This window comes from Montipora capricornis, chromosome 3, assembly GCF_036669925.1.
Source record: "Montipora capricornis isolate CH-2021 chromosome 3, ASM3666992v2, whole genome shotgun sequence".
NCBI classification, from domain to species: Eukaryota; Metazoa; Cnidaria; class Anthozoa; order Scleractinia; family Acroporidae; genus Montipora; species Montipora capricornis.
Window position 1 is genome coordinate 52546441 of NC_090885.1, and position 17500 is coordinate 52563940.

Consider the following 17500-nt stretch of genomic DNA (forward strand, 5'->3'; position numbering starts at 1 on the left):
AAAGAAGGATATGTACTGGGAGCGCCTACTGTGTTACGGACCATATCTTTTTTTTTTTTTTTACTCCTTGCATTCAGGACACTGCTTTTTATTCTCAAATGTAATATAGCATTATAATGTTACCCAACCTCCCACAATCCGAAATATAAATGGAATCTTGGGACCTAAATAGAGGGATTAAAGGAGTTCAAGGCCGTGTAGATGTAGCGAGAGAGGTGTTAGGCCCCGTTGAGACTAGATGACCGTTCAACCACACCTTGTCGGGCACTAAACTGGAAGTTGTTCAGACACCCCAGTTCTAACAATGCAATTATTTCTTTCTTCGTCCACTTTGCACCGGCCACCGTTGTCGTGACTGAAACGCAGGGAAGCAGGGAGAAAGCTCGGGGACTGACGAAAGCGTGTTCAGACAAGTACCCGTTCCTGGTAACGGGCACCTAATCTGAACGGGCCTTAGAAAAAAGAGAAAAGAGCGCATTGCCTAAATTATGAATGTAGAAGATAAGCAAGTTTTTTAAATGAATGAAATATTTTGCTTATTCATATCAAATAGCACCTTTCGTCACAGAAACATCATGAAATATAGAAATCCAACTGTAATGTTGTATTCATCCTAATTTACCATCATTTCAAAATCTTATTATAAACATGATAAAGGAGAAACCTAAATGTCTTTTTTTTTAAGAAACAAACTGCACCTATTACAAAGCCTAACGTTCCATGTCTTTGTGAAATCATAAATGAAAAATTAACAAATCTAATTTCCTATCTCTTTGTGAAATTGTGCAATGAACCCTAGTAAAAGTAGGCTAATTTACTGTCTCTTCCCATTCAGTATCCTCTCCTGAACTTTCGCCATCTTCCGCTTCCTCTTCCCTCATGTTGTCATCTTCCTCCTCTTCGGAATCTGCATCGTTTCTGCCAATGAAAGTTGACGTTGTTTAACTCATTGAAACATAATGAAGTTATTTGAAATTGTTAACTAGAGCGCAAATCAAATTCGACTTATATTTTTTTGTTGTTTGTGCATTGTTGTTTAATTAATTTCTAATAGAAGCCATAGTCGATAAATAAATCGTGCCACTTTCCTGTTTTGAAGAGAGATTTATGGAAAAAAGAACGTCGAAGGCCGGCCGGCCGGCTAGATAAGATATATATTGACGTCCTTTTATTTTTTTTTTGTTTTCAGTAGTCAAGTGCATGAAACATTTAACATACCTCTGCGCCTCCTCCTTTCTTTGTTCAAGGAGGGCCTTCCACTCATCGGAAAGTGCCCACTTGGGCGTACCGTTTGTTCTCTTCCATCGCTTGTTTACTGAGCTCTCAGCTTTTGGTATCTCTTATCGAGTCTAAAGAAAAGAGAAATACGTTCATATGACCACAGCAACGATAACGAAATTAGCCTGCAGAATAAAGTTGTTTAAGAAGCCTAACAAAAACAACAACAACAACAATCTTGATATTTCTTAACTTAAGCAAGGGCTGCAGGCAGCTAGAGCTAATCTAGGCACTGGGGTGAATAGTTGTTTTAGTATATACAAAACAGTGAGATAATATACACCACAAAAATTAATTTGGATGTTTTCTTCACTTGTCACGGGACGCCATTTTTTCCTGAGTTGCTCGCAGGTAAATAGCACAGGATATCCGGAGTTTGACGAGCCAATCAGCGCGCGAGTTCAACGCTATCCACTGTTTTTAGTATCTACTAATGCTGATTAGTAAAATCCAACTAGTGGTCTATTGTCAATGCTGCGTTCTGATTGGTTGAGCTACTAATAGGCTATTTGTTATAGCCCACCAGTAGCGAAAGCGCCGGCCATATTTGTAATGTTTTGGTCGCAGAAAAGGATTAAAGTCTAGCTTTACCTAGCGAAAGATGTTTTGTCTCGATATTTTTTGACCAGCTAGTTGGATTTTACTAAAACAATTATTCCTCTCGCCCTCATGGCCTCAGAGTCAAGCCTTATCGGGTAGCGCGGTGAATATAACACCGAATTCTTATATTCACCGCTGAAAATATATTAATTATTCATATTTAAATGCAGAAGACGTTTACAATAAGTAAAGAATAACAATAAATAAAATTTTTAAATTAAAAGCTGTTATCCCTTGGACATTACCTTGGAAATAATCACGTATATATCATCTCATTCCAGAGTTTTGCGCCTACTGGTATTCTTTAAAAAGCATTTTCTGTATTTTGCTTGATCGTTTTACTATGTAGAAATTGTCTGGGATAGCCAGGTAACCGTAGCGCAGCGAGTGTTGTGAGAAAGGCCTATTACTACTATTTCTACTGTTTGCAATTCTTCTCAATAGTTAAGTTGATACAGGACTTTCGTTTTCCTTTTTATTGTATTTTTCAGTATTACTTACTTGTTTAGAAAGTGAGTCAGCAATTGACTTCTGTAACTAGGGGGCCTTGAAACCCATCCCTCTTCACCTTCACTACTGTTAGCATCATCGTCCGTAGACATGTGTTCTTTCGTCAATTTTGAAAAGGCGTGGGCCTCCTTTTCATCCTTTACCTGGCACTTTCTCCTTTCGTATTTCTATGGCAAAAAAGGAAAGCTTGTCTTTAGTACGGATTGACTAAGATGACTTAGTTATAGAAGGATGTTAAGACGGTTTGGATAAATATACGTATATACATGTACCGTAAGAAAAGGAGTATTGATATGTTTCACAGGAAAGAGGAAAGCTTTTCAAACGAAACAAAAAAATGCACTATAAAAAAAACCGCAAATAAATGTCATGTTTGAACTTGACAGCATGTGCCCTAATGTGTAGGATAAAGTAATAGTTACGTTATGGTCAGACGGAATGAGTAACTTTGTAGAGTTCTTTTCGTGCGCGGACAGATGTAAAAATATCGCTTACCCTCTCTTTTCTAAGGTTTATTCTCTTCTTCATTCTAATCTCGTCAGTAATTTTTCCCAAGGCACTTCTGCGGATGTGTTTATGGTACTTTTTGGCTGTTTCTGCAAAGAAACAAGGAATTTGTTAGTCCAAGTAGGTGTCATTTTTTTCAAGTTTACAATAGTGATTGAACTTTGCAGACTTGCTGTACTGTATGCTGCATTGTTACCTACTTTCAACAACAGCTCTGGCAAATCCTCTTCCCGGTTGGCGACAAAGCTCTTCTACAATAAGCTGGTGACCTTTTTGTTGTGAACACTGCTGACCCTACAATGGTGAAAAAAGTATTAGATTGTCTGCAGTACAGTACCAGCGGCGTAGGAAATGTTTCCGTACGAAACAAAATATTGACAATTTTTATTTGGGGAGACAATCGAGGAAACCTATTTTCTTACCCCTTTCCCATTAATTTATATTTCATTTCATGTAGTGCCTGTTACATACTGTAAAACTATTGAATGAGCTGGAAATTCAGAGTGCGTAATCAAGTTGTGATGATTGAGAGAAGATTATAACGCACCTATGCAAGGATTTCTTTCTAACTGTGCAGGTTATTTGGTTGGAATTTTTTTAAATTACTGCTCAAAGAACAAAAACGCTGGGCCAAATGACATTAAATTAACCGACAGCGCGCAAGAGTCGATTACTTGGCGGGAAAACAGAAGAGTTGATGCCGGTACCCGAAAACGTACAAGGGCCGATTTACACGGTACGATTTTTGTCGCATGCGACAATGGCTTACGACAGGCCCGCGACATGACTTACAATTGTTGTGTACGTCAGGAAAAATGTCGTAGCATTTTAAAACATTTTTTAAAACGCTGCGGCAATTGTAAGTCATGTCGTACATGTAGGCCCGTCGTGAGCTTGTCGCATGCGACAAAAATCGTGCCGTGTAAATCGGCCCTAAGGGTGCGTTCGATTGACCCTATTCCGGAATAAGAATACGGAGAGTGATGAGAACGTTATGTTGAAATATAGTATGAACGTAAGCTACTTAAAAATTACCTGCCGATTGAACAATGGTTCAAGTTTTTAAAAGAATTACTCACACTTCCTTTCCTCTGTACTGCTTGGTGGTATCTCTGCTGTTGTGCAGCTTGTGAACTTCCTCCTAAAAACAGACGACCAAATACAAGCTGTGAAACTGAGAAAAATGTTGTAAACTGATAACGAGGCAAAATTAATTCATGGCAAAGCGTGTGTTATCCTTACTCTATTAACTTTGGCTCCGTAAACTACGTTTGTAAAGTAGACTTGGTTCAGTTAAGACTCGTTTTTCATATGATCGCAGACAATCGCGGATCGTTGAGGAAGTTGCGCGAATTTTGCTGGCCAGTCACTCAGAACGAAGCAATGCAAATGCAAAACAAACGCATATTTACTTTCATAGGCTTAATATGGCTGTTTTTACAGTTCAGCCTTCATTGCAGTAGTGTTCGTTTCAGAGCGCGCAGAAACGAGGCATGCGAGTCAACATTCGACCAGATATATAGAAGTCAGAAGAGTAAGAGATTTAGCGCGCGAAATGCGAGAAAATTATTAATAAGTTCCTATCCAGAATTTACGTTTTTCTCAGAAGACAAACTACGGTCGTTGAATGGAAAGCAGCCCTCAATAGTTGCATACATTTGAGGTTGTTATTTTTTTAAGGTCTCGTCACAGGTTTGATAAGTTCAGGAGTTATTGCTAGAGAGTTTTTGCAGTTAGGGTTATATTGGTATCGTCAGCGAACATTCTCAGGGAAGCCTCGCGGAGGCACTTAGGAAGATCGTTAATATACATTAAAAAAAGGAAGGGACTTAATATGCTGCCTTGCGGAACCCCACAAGTAATAATGCGAGGAGATGACAATCTTCCATTTACATTACATCTTTGGGTCCGATTGTGTAGGCGCGATTGAAACCAAATGATAGTTGCCTGGTCGGCCCCAAAGTATGAGATCATGCGGAAAATGATTTCATGGTCGATGGTGTCGAATACCTTTTTAAGGTCAATGAAAACGACTCCATTCAGAAAGCCATTGTCGATGTTAACATACCCGCTATTTGTCGGATCACAAGCAAAGCTTTGAGGGTTCTATGTAAGGAACGCAACCCTGACTGGTAAGTTGATAGCAGTTTATTATCATTTTAGGTAATGATAAAGTTGGTCATAGACAAGTTTTCCAAGCACTTTTGAGGCTAGCGGGATAACGGAGATCAGGCGATAATTATCTAGGTCTGATTTTAAGCCTTTTGTAAAGATCGATGTCACCGTAGCCAATTTCCATTCAGTTGGATAGATTCCCGTGAGGATTGATTTTGTGAGTATGTCTGTTAGTGAGGGTGCAACAATACTAGCTGCCATTTTTAATAACTTACTAGGGATCTTGTCGAGTTCAGTGGTTTTCTTTTCATCGACTTTTTCAACAGGTTGAGAACAATGTCGACACTCGGAGTTTTTAGAGTAAACGAATTATCGGAGGGTGACAACAGTGATGGAAAATACCAAAGGAAAAACGCAATATATAGAAAATCGCAGACACCGCTGGTTGAAAATAATTTACCTCAAAATCGATAGCTTGAAAAAATCAGAATAATCATTGTTAGAATAGGACTACCTGCGTTTGGTTTGAGAACCTAATGTAGAAAAATTAAGGTTCAAAAAAAAGAACACTTTTTTAATTCAAAACTACATCCAAGAAGCATCAAAATGATGTTTATGTCATTGTCATAGCATAAATACTGGCAAAACAAGAACGTTATAAAAAAAAAACTGACACCTGGAAAGTATGACGAAACTTTAACACATCCATATACCATTACTCGAAAAAAACGAAAGAAACAGCCAAGAAGCAAGAAATCACAATGACCTTGGATAAGAACTTCTTGTGTTGACCCGAAAGCCAGACTTTTAAGACTTGGGCTCAACTGTAGAAACGCATCCCATGAGATGCGGCAATCACAGTCACGTTTTCTAGAAACAAAAGCTTCCGCGACCGTTTGGCGCTGCTCTAACATAAAACGTACAGAAACAGGAAGTGAACGTTTCGCATGCCTGGTCAGTGGTCTCTCCCACGTTCTCAAACTAATCGTCTCTACTAGTCAAAAAATACTTAACAATAGAAATGAGGTGGTGTGAAGACAAGTTAAACAGCAAAACAGTTGACTTCCGGTTGCCATCATCGCGCGCCTAAGCTCTCTATATTTCCTCCGACTAAAATGTGCAATAAAAACTTTGCTTTGCGATTGTTTGCGATCATATGAAAACCTTCTTTGCAATCTTTTGAGATCTGCAATCCGCGATCGTTTGCGATCTTATGGAAACCAAGATTTAGGCTGTGCTTCCATAACAAAAGTGTCAGCTGCATTTTTAATCAAAAAAATTTCTCACCTGGGTAACAACGCCAAAGGATCACAGATTTGAATTTTTAACTTACGTTTTAAGATCTAAAACAGATTTTAGCCCTAAAGCCTTAAAAATGTAATCATTTACCATTTTTACTCAACGACGCGATCATGTCGGCTTAGCGGTAAACCTTTCATTTTAAGTTGGAACGATCTAAGTTGGAATCAATGAGACTGATTGCGTGCAGCGTGACCCAACACCGGTTTCCGGTGTTTCGAAGTTACTGAGCCATTCATTACGATAACAAGTATACTTACTTGAACGACAAGAGATGATTTAGGCCTCTTTCTCTTTTTTGCGCGTCCATTACCACTGCTAGACTCATCAGCGTCTTCCAGATCGGTGCATGATAAAGTCTTCACTTTGTCGTCAAGGGCATTTACTTTGTCTGTCAGCTTTTCGATCCGCTAGATTGAACTTTTCACGGACTGTAGAAGTTCCTCTACGGTTCTTTGGCAGGCTGCAAGACCAGCGATTACTTGTTGCATCGTTTCCCGGTTCTCTCGTGAGGACAATGGAGTACAGTCGCTAGACCGGTTAGCAGAACTTGACGAAGATCGATTCAATCTGTTGTTAATAGAACTTGCTCTCGAACTTGAACTGCTCGAACAGGTCGGAGTTGAAGGCGCTGAATAAAAATTGCTAGCTCTACCGCGGTTTAACGAGCTGAAAGTTTGAGACATGTTTGCGAAATCAAACAAGACTACGATAGGAGCACGCTTAACTGAAAAATACGGTTTCGTGATAAATCCGTAATACCATTGATTTCCCGCCACAAGCCCATCATTCAAAGCTGCCGCTTCAGCTATGTAGCCAGGCCTCCCTACCTCTGTTTATTCCAACTTTTCTTCTCGATGTCATCTACAGTGTAACTTAGAAAAGTGGTTAATGGCTCCTACATGTAACAAGTCTCCCGTGAATGATAAAAGTGCACATAGTTCGACAACGAAAAAGCGATTGTGCGAACATTGTGATCGTTTAGTCTCAATCCGGACTTACAATGCACACAAACGAAGGAAGACAACAGTGATAACAGGTAAAGCGCATGTCTTATATTGATCAACAAAGTGTTGTTTGTGTTTGATCTGCTCTCCCATCTATAAAAGCTGCGGCTGTATTTAACCAGATTTAACATTAAGCTTATTTTTCGCTTATAGATACACCCAATGTATTGCAAAGGCAAGATATCGATTTCCATTCTGATTCAAGTGACCTGGAATTTCACTATTCAAGTGATGAATACCCTGAATCCCCTGCAAAATTTGCTGGGCTTTCCACTGAAAATCCAGAAGACCTCGGTAAGCTTTTCATCAGCATATATAAGCTTGAGTTTTCTGCTTTCTAAGTATACATGAATTATCATGCAGGTAGACAATGAAAGTAATTAGAATTACCATGTAGAGAGTATATTTTGGTACTGCAGCTGAGGGTTTTCACTAGTCAGACTGATGGAAAAAGATTAAAATTATTTATATTCATCTTTTCGATTGCATGTATTGGTTTCATTCATTAATTTTGCCTGATACATTGTATAAACCTGGTAAACAAAAACATACAAGAAAGTTACTGTCTCTGGAAAGCAAAGGAAAGGAACTTTAGGTGTCTAGTTGTTTTAGTGCTGGAGCACTAATTGAGGATACCATAAACTGAAATTAATTTTTTGTTCCTTTTTTTTGGGGGGGGGGGAGAGGGGAAACAAGAGTACCCGGAGAAAACCTCTTGGTGCAGAGTAGAGAACCAACAAACTAAACGCATGACTCTAGGAATGGAACCAGGGCCACATTGGTGGGAGACGAGTGCTCTCACCACTGCGCCATCCCTGCACCCCCAAACTGAAAAGTCTTGGAAGTGCCACTGCTACTTGTTGAAATTATAAACACTGAAAGCAGTGAAACAATTTGATGGACTTAAAGTCGCAATCAATTGCAGAATCGATTTTATTCTTTGAATGATTTAATCAATTGAGGATGGCGTTCAATAATCAATGACCATCGAAATCACAAAAAATAACAAATTAAATTATTCACCAATTATCAACATCATTGTATTCTTTGATATGGGTGAGCATTGATTGTCATCTGAGTTTCATTGATTGTCAAAGCTTTAATATCTGAATAAAATTATTATCTGCGGTGTATGTATAAGTGCTTATAATAATTTTTTGCTAGTAATAACGGAAGGTTGAGTGCATGTGAGATGGCGACTCCGGAATCAAAACATTTGGTCCCTCTTGTTCACTCAAAATTATTTGACTAGAATATGAGAATTTATGTCCTATTTATTAATTTTTATGCTAGATGTGTCAGTGGATGATTGTAATTCTGCTGCCGAGTCAACAGACAGTGTGGAAGACTTTTATGTAAGTCAACCTTACATTTACTTATTTCTTTATTGATTGATTTTAAAGAAGGATGTTTCATATATTGATGGTTCTTGCACAGCTGCAATAGTTGATACATCCAAAGTCAATTTTGCCCTTTTGATTTTTAGCTCTGGTTACAGTTTGGCTTTAAGTATAGCTTTAATTTACTATGTAAATTATTGTGATTGGCTGCTGATGTTTGACTTGAGTGCATTTCCTTTTAACTCATCAAGTCAATGCAAAACCAGTCACAAAATTTGTATGTGGAGAATATATGTACAGTGTATGCCCTTGTATGTATTATGGAAGCTACAGTATGAATTGAGAATGATTCGAACTTACCTCAATAGAAGTATAGCTGGTTTGGATAAAAACATAGTGTACAGTGTAGAAGAAAAAAATGGTGTCTAACGTGACTGAAGTCACGCTCATAATAATTATTTTTGTCAAGATCCGTTGCTATTTGAATGTGGATGAAAAAAATAAAACAAGGGTAAAATTTGTCAACCAAAATTAGTCTGGCAACCTAAAATTGTTTGGTTAGTCACCATTTGGTTTCTTTTAAAGAAGAAAATTAATTTCAGACCCTGGCCCAAGTTAAATATTAAATATTTGGGTCATAAATTATGCATTTTTTAGTTTCTAGTTTAGTTATTGAACATCTTTTATTGAACATTTGTCCCAGGAAGAAACTGATGATGAGGCAGAATTGCAGTTTGAAAACCTGATGACGTCATCTGATGAGGATAATGCTGCTAATGAGAATGAGTCTGTGCTATCCAAGAAATCATCTTTATTGAGCACTTCACTCATCAAACTTGTAATTATTTTCATTATGACTTGGAAAATCATGCATAACTTACAGTGCAGACCAGAAATATGCGTCCCAAAAAACGCGTGCGAAACGAGCATACGAAAATTGCGCACACGCGTCTGCGTTTGTAACACGCGCATCAAAAACGCGCATTCATCAAAGATAATTAGTATGTATGAGTTGGCCCATTGTCTTTTCATTGTTTAACTTTTATTGTTAGTTTCAGCGCAAGACAATGGCTATGTCAACAGTGAAGTGTTTGATTTCAAATAACGTGTGCTTCCAAGTGAAATTCGAGTCAACAATGCACTCGCTTCCGCTTCACATTTAATTTCAGACATTTGAAAATTACTTTCACTTCTCACTGCATCAATAAATGACATAATGAGGGGAATAAATATTTTCCTGTGATTAAAACGTAAAACAGGACTATTTTCAATTTGAAAGACATCGGTTTTGCCAACAGAAATCGACGGTCAGTAAAGTTAGTCGATCAACAACAAATATCGCTAAGAGCAAGACTTGGACGAACGGCGGAGTGAAATGCAGTAAAATCAACGAAATAAGGAGTATATTCATTCGCAAACAAAACTTACTTACGCAATCTGTAATACCGGTACTTTCTCGAATATTTCAAAATAATTTTTGTAATGCGTGCGTGACATTCAAAAGGCGTCTCAGCATTCTGTCCTTTTGCGAATTGAAGCTGTATTACTTCAGCAAGATTCATTGGAATGCGCTCGGAGTTGAAAAATCTCCCCTTTAAGATATCTTCTGCACCAATTTCTTTCTTTAGTTAAGCTTTACGGAGGAGAATTAACGCGGGGTTGGCTGGAAGCATACGGAGTGAAACCCTGTGTGACAAAAAACGCCGGCCCTAATGTCGTCTTCTTTTGTTTGAGAGCCTGGAACCAAATGTTTACTTGTCGGAGCCTCAGAGCAGTTATCTCATGACGACTTCTGTGGCGCCATTCTCAGTATTTGACGTTCGCGAAAAACTTGGGATGTTACAAAAACTCCTCAGTAGCGCTGTTTTCTTTTTTTCCCGAAATTCTTAAGCTCGACAAATTTTCGGCAAAGCACTTTTATTGCGAAGAATTGGCGGAAAGGTCAGAAGCTACGTCTACGTAATTATTTTCTCCGTTGTCTGGCATTTTCTATGACAACGATCCAAACTGCAGTTTCGGCAGCAGAAAGGTCAAAATAACTCAACTATCAGTGGTCAGCTGCAGGATGACAACAGAGTTTTATTATTTTTCATTCAGTGAATGTCGAAAGAATTTAAAACTTTGTAGGTTCGTTTCGAAAACTCACAATGATCAGTTGACACCGCTCTTCAATTCAAATGTTCTGGTAAGTTGATCACAGAAATTAAATATTCATTTTATTGTCTGTCTATTGTTTCGTGGAACAATGAACATCACATCTACGATACGAGTTTGCATAACAAAAGAGAAAACGCGCATCAAATGCGCGTTTGGAAACGCGCATTTAAAAACGCGTTTGCGCAAAAAACGCGCGTGCATTTTGCGTCTGCGTAGGACGCATATTTCTGGTCTGCACTGTACCAGATGCTGCAGTGAGCACTTTGTTTTGTTTTTTGAAAAGGCTGCTGGAACTTTTCTCAAGGTTGCTTCATTGTAGTAAACTCAAACTAATATCAGACCTGCTGCCTAAGTCACTGTATATGGTAAGGAACTTTTTAGGAGTAAATAGGGATGACTTTGAAAAGTTCATTGTTTGTCCAAAGTGCAGTTCATGTTACAAACCTGAGGAATGTGTACGTACTCTGGTAAATGGAAGAAAGAAGGGTGAGCGTTGCAGTTTTGTAGAGTTTCCACGCCATCCACAAAGAGCTCAGAGAAAACCATGTGGAGCATCTCTATTTAAAACTACACGCTCAAAACATGGAGAGCTGACTTTAAAAGCAAAGAGGGTTTTCTGCTACCGTTCAGTGAAGAAAACCCTTCAAGAATTCCTTAAACGGCCTGGATTTGCTGATAAATGTGAGCAGTATAAAAAGCACCCTCGGGATATCAACCTTCTTGGAGATGTGTATGATGGAAGGGTCTGGAAAAATTTCAAGAATGGAAAAGGAGAGCCTTTCTTTGATGCCCCTAACACTTTCGGATGTATGTTGAATCTTGATTGGTTTCAGCCATACAAGGATTCTGTATACAGTGTTGGGGTGCTTTATTTAAGTTTTCTGAACTTGCCACCACAGGAAAGAAATAAAGAAGAAAACATTGCAGTTGTAGGGATTATTCCTGGCCCACAGGAACCAAGCAGAGATGTGAATCCATTTTTGGACCCTCTGGTGAATGAGCTATTGGACTTCTGGGATGGCGTTTGGTTGGATTGCCCCTCAACTGGACCCAAATTTTGTCAGCTAGCGGTACTTTGTGTCAGCTGTGACATTCCTGCATCTCGCAAACTTTGTGGTTTCTTAGGATTCTCTGCAAGAAAAGGTTGCAACAAGTGTACCAAGGAGTTTCATAGAAGATCATTTGGAGAGAAACAAGATTTCTCAGGATTCGATCGAGATAGCTGGAATTTGCGTACTAACACTGAGCATAGAGAGCATGTATGGAGGGTACGAAACACAGTAACATCAAAGAAAGGACGTGACACAAAGGAGAGTGCCTATGGTGTGCGATTCTCATCCTTGATTTACCTTCCATATTTTGATTTTATTTCTTTTGTTGTCATTGATCCTATGCACAACTTGATGCTGGGCACAACAAGAAAAATGCTTAAGGTGTGGAAAGAGTTAAACTTGCTGGATGAAAAAGACTTTAAACTGCTTCAAAAGCGAGTAAACAAGCTCAAAGTTCCTTCTAGTATTGGAAGAATTCCATCAAAGATTGCATCCAGCTTTAAAGGCTTTACTGCTGACCAGTTTAAGAACTGGGCATTGGTATTTTCAACCTTTGCTCTAAAGGACGTTTTACCAGATAGACATCTCCAATGCTGGAAATTATTTGTGAAGGCTTGTCACATACTGTGTTCAACAGTTATCAACACTTCTGAAGTAAAACTTGCAGATGAGCTCCTCGTCAAGTTTTGCAGAACTGTTGAAGACTTGTATGGTACATCTGTTGTGACGCCAAACATGCATCTTCATTGCCATTTATGTGAATGCATTCTTGATTTTGGTCCTGTCTATGGCTTCTGGTGTTTTTCGTTTGAACGTTACAATGGCATTTTGGGTGCTATGCATGTGAACAACCACCAGATTGAAGTGCAACTTATGAGAAAATTTATTGAGCGGCAGCAAGTAAGGAACATGTCTTGGCCAATTGAGTTTGTTGGATTTAAAGAGATGTTAGTGTCTGTAGACAGCGGCTCATTGGCAATGACAAAGAATAAGGCAATGACGCCAGATGAGTACAGAAAGAGTATCCAGCTTAAAGCTAGTACTGGAACAGACCTTTTTCATTTGTCTTTCCTTGACAACCATTTCATTCGAGTGTCGTCTCCAGTCAAGGAAATTTACATGAGTGATAATGAAGTTGAATCCTTGACAAAAATGTACACTTTTCTGCATAAAGAAGATTGTATTGTTTATGTTCCCAAATTGTGTTGCCAGTTCTCTCAGCTGCAGCTGTACGATCAGAAACTTGACTCCCGGTATTCACGAAGTGAACGATCTGCTTGTATAATGGCTCGATGGTATGGTTCCAGTGGATTAGACACAACTTCAGACGATCTAAGGCCAGGTGGGTTTCTGTGATAAGTGAAGGTATTATACTGCTCTCTAATCTTGCATGCTTTGTACAATAAAAGTATGATTGAAAACCTATCAAAGAAGGTTTCTGAATTATTTCTTTTATTCTTGAACCTTTATCATATCAAAGTGCATGTTCTTTTTGTTTGTTTTGATTTTACGTTTACTTTTATATTGTCTAGTTTATTTTCTTTTGAACCTTTGGATTGGGAATATTGTTACAGTGTAGTTTACTTTTGATTAAAGGTGAAGAAATGCACGAACAGTGTCATTATAATATATTCTAAATAGGTTTTTTTTTTTTCACTGTTGAAGTAACAAAGTCATAAACTTGCAGGTTTGTGACCATTATTGACAGTACTATCACATCAGTAAATTTAAGTCATATTAATTGTGAAAAAATACAGTTTTGAAAGTCCAGGTAGACAGGCTCATTTCTCTTTTTTAGAACTGTTATAAATACATGTAATTCATTGGCACAAAAGTGATTTGTAAGGGAAACCAAACTAGAAAATGATACAGTGTAACCTATTAGTTCTTATCAAAATAATGTACCTACCATACCAATATTTTTTCTTTCTTTTGCAGGGATTATACAATACTTCTTCAAACACACTGTGACTGTCCAGTCCTCTAATGGTGCAACTTTGGACCTCCCATACACCTTTGCTTGTGTTCACTGGTATAAAGTTCATCCACATGCAAGGTTTTATTTTGGTTTACCAATTCAAGTGTGTCTGCCCTCATTTGAAGCTGAATCAGTGGCAGCTTTCATTCCTGTCTCAAGAATTGATAGTGTTTGTGTTGTAGCTGAGTTAAATTATAACTTAAGAACTCCTAATGGTAAAGAAAACATTGTTGTAGTAGTTCCTCTTAATGTTAAGTCACACTTGTGAAGGATTTGGTTAGTAATGCCTTTGTATTTTCTTCATTAAATCCCAAGGGTTTTCAAAGAAATCTTGGTTGCACTCATGCAATTTGAAGACTTTCACAAATGCCATATACGTGGGTTTTATTTTCATTACTTGTGAAATACTAGAGCTCAACAGAAAGTAATCCACAAATAATTCTTTAGATATACTGTAATTATATGTATCACTCATTTGCAAAAACTAAAGGTGAAAGTATAAAATAAGAAAAAATTGTCTTAACATCCAAATAGGCTTTACAATTATTGCATATTTTTGTTAATGTTTTTGGTAGGCTGCTGGGCATCCTAAAATGGTTCTCATTATACCTTATTATTTTTATTATCTTTCCCCTTCCCCTTCTCCTTGCCCATAACCTTAGCTGTGAAGTACTCCACTGGATTTTAAATTGTCAGTGACAATAGATACCCAATGATTGCCAGATTTTTTTCTGGTTTTTAGTTAGCTTTTTTTTTGCTAATGTTGTTCATACTGTAGAAATATTTTGCTTCATAAGACTTATTTAGCAGAGCATCTCTGACTGTTCTGTTATACAATACTGCATTAACCATTGCATAACACTAGATTTCTTTGTTATCAAGAACCGGTTATTGCAAGATATATATTAAGCCCGGCATACCCAACCAATGATAATAAGTCATCGATTACTACACTATAAAATCGATATAATCGATAATCATCAATCGATTTATATAAATTTGTCTTATTAATGGCTGAAAATCGATAGTCACAATTGAAGATAAATTGCTATTGATATCTATTGATCAATTGTAATTGGCAGCCAATTATTTATGATCTATAAAAATCGACGAAAGTCCATAGTCAAGTCACTTTAATCTTCCTCTTAATATTGATTTTCATTGATTGGGCAGGCTGGGATTAAGAAAGAAAATGGTTTATGGTTATAAGCGGCTATTTCCGCCTTAATTGTTACCTGGTAAATATACAAATGGGGTAGTCATGGTGACACAACTGAACCCACAATACAGCAAACCCCTGCATATAAGAACCTCCTAGGCTTACAAAAGAACCTTTTTATCCCAAAAAATGAAAAAGGTTTTTATGTTAGAAAATGACCATGAAATTTCATGCGACCGGAACAACGACTTTGATTTGTCATGTCAATTTTGAGAATTGTGGCCGCTATAGGCCACTTCGGAAAATACAATAATACTCTTTGTTTGACCCCCAAATTTTGAATAAGCATTGTTTTTGTTTTCTCTTGGGACCATTGTAAGTCCCAAGAGAAAGTGGAAACAATGCTTATGCAAAATTTGGGGGGACAAACAAAGAAAATTATGGTATTTTCCGAAGTGGTCTATTGACCTAGTCAGCTAACTCAATGTTGTACCCAATTCAGACCCTTTGGGAATGGAACTTTTTTGTTCCAGGTATTTCCATATCATTAAAATATGAATGCTATATTATAATGCAAGGAGATGCTTCCGTGAAGCATACACTGGGTTGCCTGTGGTACGTTACAGAAAATTAGAATTGTGTGGTATTGAACTACAGCATTCCAGTCTCTGAAGAATAACAAATAAAAGAGAAGCGAGAAACATTGGCTTCTGGGCTGACATGTTGATAATTTTCAAGTTCCCTCACAACTTCTTTTCACCACAAGTTTAAGCGTGCCCTCTGAGCATCTGACAGCTTTGTAATACCAAAGTTCACTGAAGTTAACGCTGTTCGACGGGATTAGTATCTGGATGGGAGACCAAAACAATATACCCCTAATAAAACAGAAGCATCGGACCGAAAATACTATTAACGCTAACAAATGCAAAGTCAGCAAGGTACAGATTTTGTTGGCTTGCTTTATGCAAAACAAGAACATCATTCTAAGAGCTTATTCTACGCAAAAAGTAGGTTCTGAAGGTAATTTTGAGAGTGGAAATCAAGGTTACGCGGCAGACGGCAAATACAAACTCACGATTTAATTCAGTTAACACACCAGAAAGACGCTAACCTCATTTTGACCAGAAAATGCTTTACTATTGCATAAAAGCTATCCAGTTAAGCTCACATATCATAAAACAATGAATTCATAAAGGCCACATTTTCCAGGGAACAATTTTTTGAAACAAACAACATATTTGCTATTAGAGGCAAAAACCCCTTCTATTTCATTACGTGCGGGAAGAGAAGAAACTCAGTCGTGTCAAATATGCGCAATATTGCAACAAACTAAATTTCAGGGTCAAACCGTTTACATGGAGAACCTTTTCATTGAATAATGAAGCACAAAATACACGACAAGCTTTCTTTCAAATAATTCTTGGCTGTCACATTTCCAATTATTTTTTTTACCTGAAGACTGTGACGAGTTGATCACAGATCCACGTAAGGTGTTCGATTCGTTCTCTGTCTTTGTTGAACCCATAAGTTATCAGAGAATTTTCCATTTCGGTTTCAGTGTTCTACATAACAGCACACTTGGTAAAACATTATTTTAGAAATACAGCTCACTTTGATTTCGGCTCGACGGGCGATAGATTGTTGCCGAAGTCCATTACTCGTCGCTTTTGAGATTCCTGGTGTTGGTTTTTCACCACCTGCCTAGTTTATCCAACTGACTTTCCATTATTGAGCTCCATAAGGGTATATTTTGTTTAAAGATCCACTAAAACGCCATTCGCGTTACATAACTTTCGACGCCATTGCAGGTTAAGTTAATCATTCTACTGTGTCCACCAGAGAAATCTACGCATTTCCACTTCCCTCTCTATCCTAAGAAAATACGAGCAGAAGGTTCTATGCAAAAAGACACCACTTAGCAGGGGAGTGACAGGGAAGACTTTTATCGACACGGAAAAAGAAAAAAAAACACCCAACAAATGCCACTCACTTTCCGACTGGGATTGCCGTACTGGCAACCCAGTAAATAGCATACACAAACAATCTTAACCCCGGTAGATTTGTCTTGGGTACAAGGTTGAGTTAGGCCCCGTTGAGACGCCGTACTTCACATGAGTCGAATCGAATTCGAATTTAGACCGAACCAAATTAATTAATCGCGGTTGAAATGATTCCGACGCCGAACTTAATTTCGCCGAAATTAATTCACAGAAGCATACTATGACTGAAGAAAATTGCAAAGTTGTAATAATTTCTGCATTTGAGTCAGCTCATGTGAAGTACGGGGTCTGGATCAAAGCCGCTCCACGACCGTAATTCACGGCTAAGCCAGGCGGGGTAAAACTGCTTAGCCGATCCGAATTAGACCGGCCGTTCTAAATTGATTCAGACTCCTTACTTCACATGAACTTAATTCAATGAATTCGATTCGGCTCATGTGAAGTACGGGGTCTGAGCCGGACCTTAGCCGATTTGGTCCATTGTTTGATTGCAAATAG

General features: G+C 38.1%; 1 protein-coding gene and 1 pseudogene across 1 annotated transcript; one reads left to right on the forward strand and one right to left on the reverse strand.

Annotated features, from left to right (window-relative positions):
- LOC138040561 (uncharacterized) overlaps positions 1-17500 on the reverse strand; it is a 95295-nt pseudogene that overhangs the window by 60943 nt on the left and 16852 nt on the right.
- Positions 7201-14872, forward strand: LOC138041966 (uncharacterized). The gene is made up of 6 exons (XM_068887672.1): positions 7201-7348; positions 7470-7610; positions 8610-8671; positions 9360-9540; positions 11060-13207; positions 13804-14872. The coding sequence occupies exons 1-6, from the start codon at positions 7201-7203 to the stop codon at positions 14109-14111; spliced, it is 2988 nt and encodes a 995-aa protein (XP_068743773.1). The 3' UTR covers positions 14112-14872.

Excerpts from the sequence above, each read along its gene's own strand:
- LOC138041966 (XM_068887672.1), top strand. The coding sequence starts at position 7,201 with ATGGCTCCTACATGTAACAAGTCTCCCGTGAATGATAAAAGTGCACAT. Across the intron at positions 7,349-7,469 it reads GAAGACAACAGTGATAACAG|ATACACCCAATGTATTGCAA; the intron begins GTAAAGCGCATG and ends TTTCGCTTATAG. Across the intron at positions 9,541-11,059 it reads AATCATGCATAACTTACAGT|ATGCTGCAGTGAGCACTTTG; the intron begins GCAGACCAGAAA and ends GCACTGTACCAG.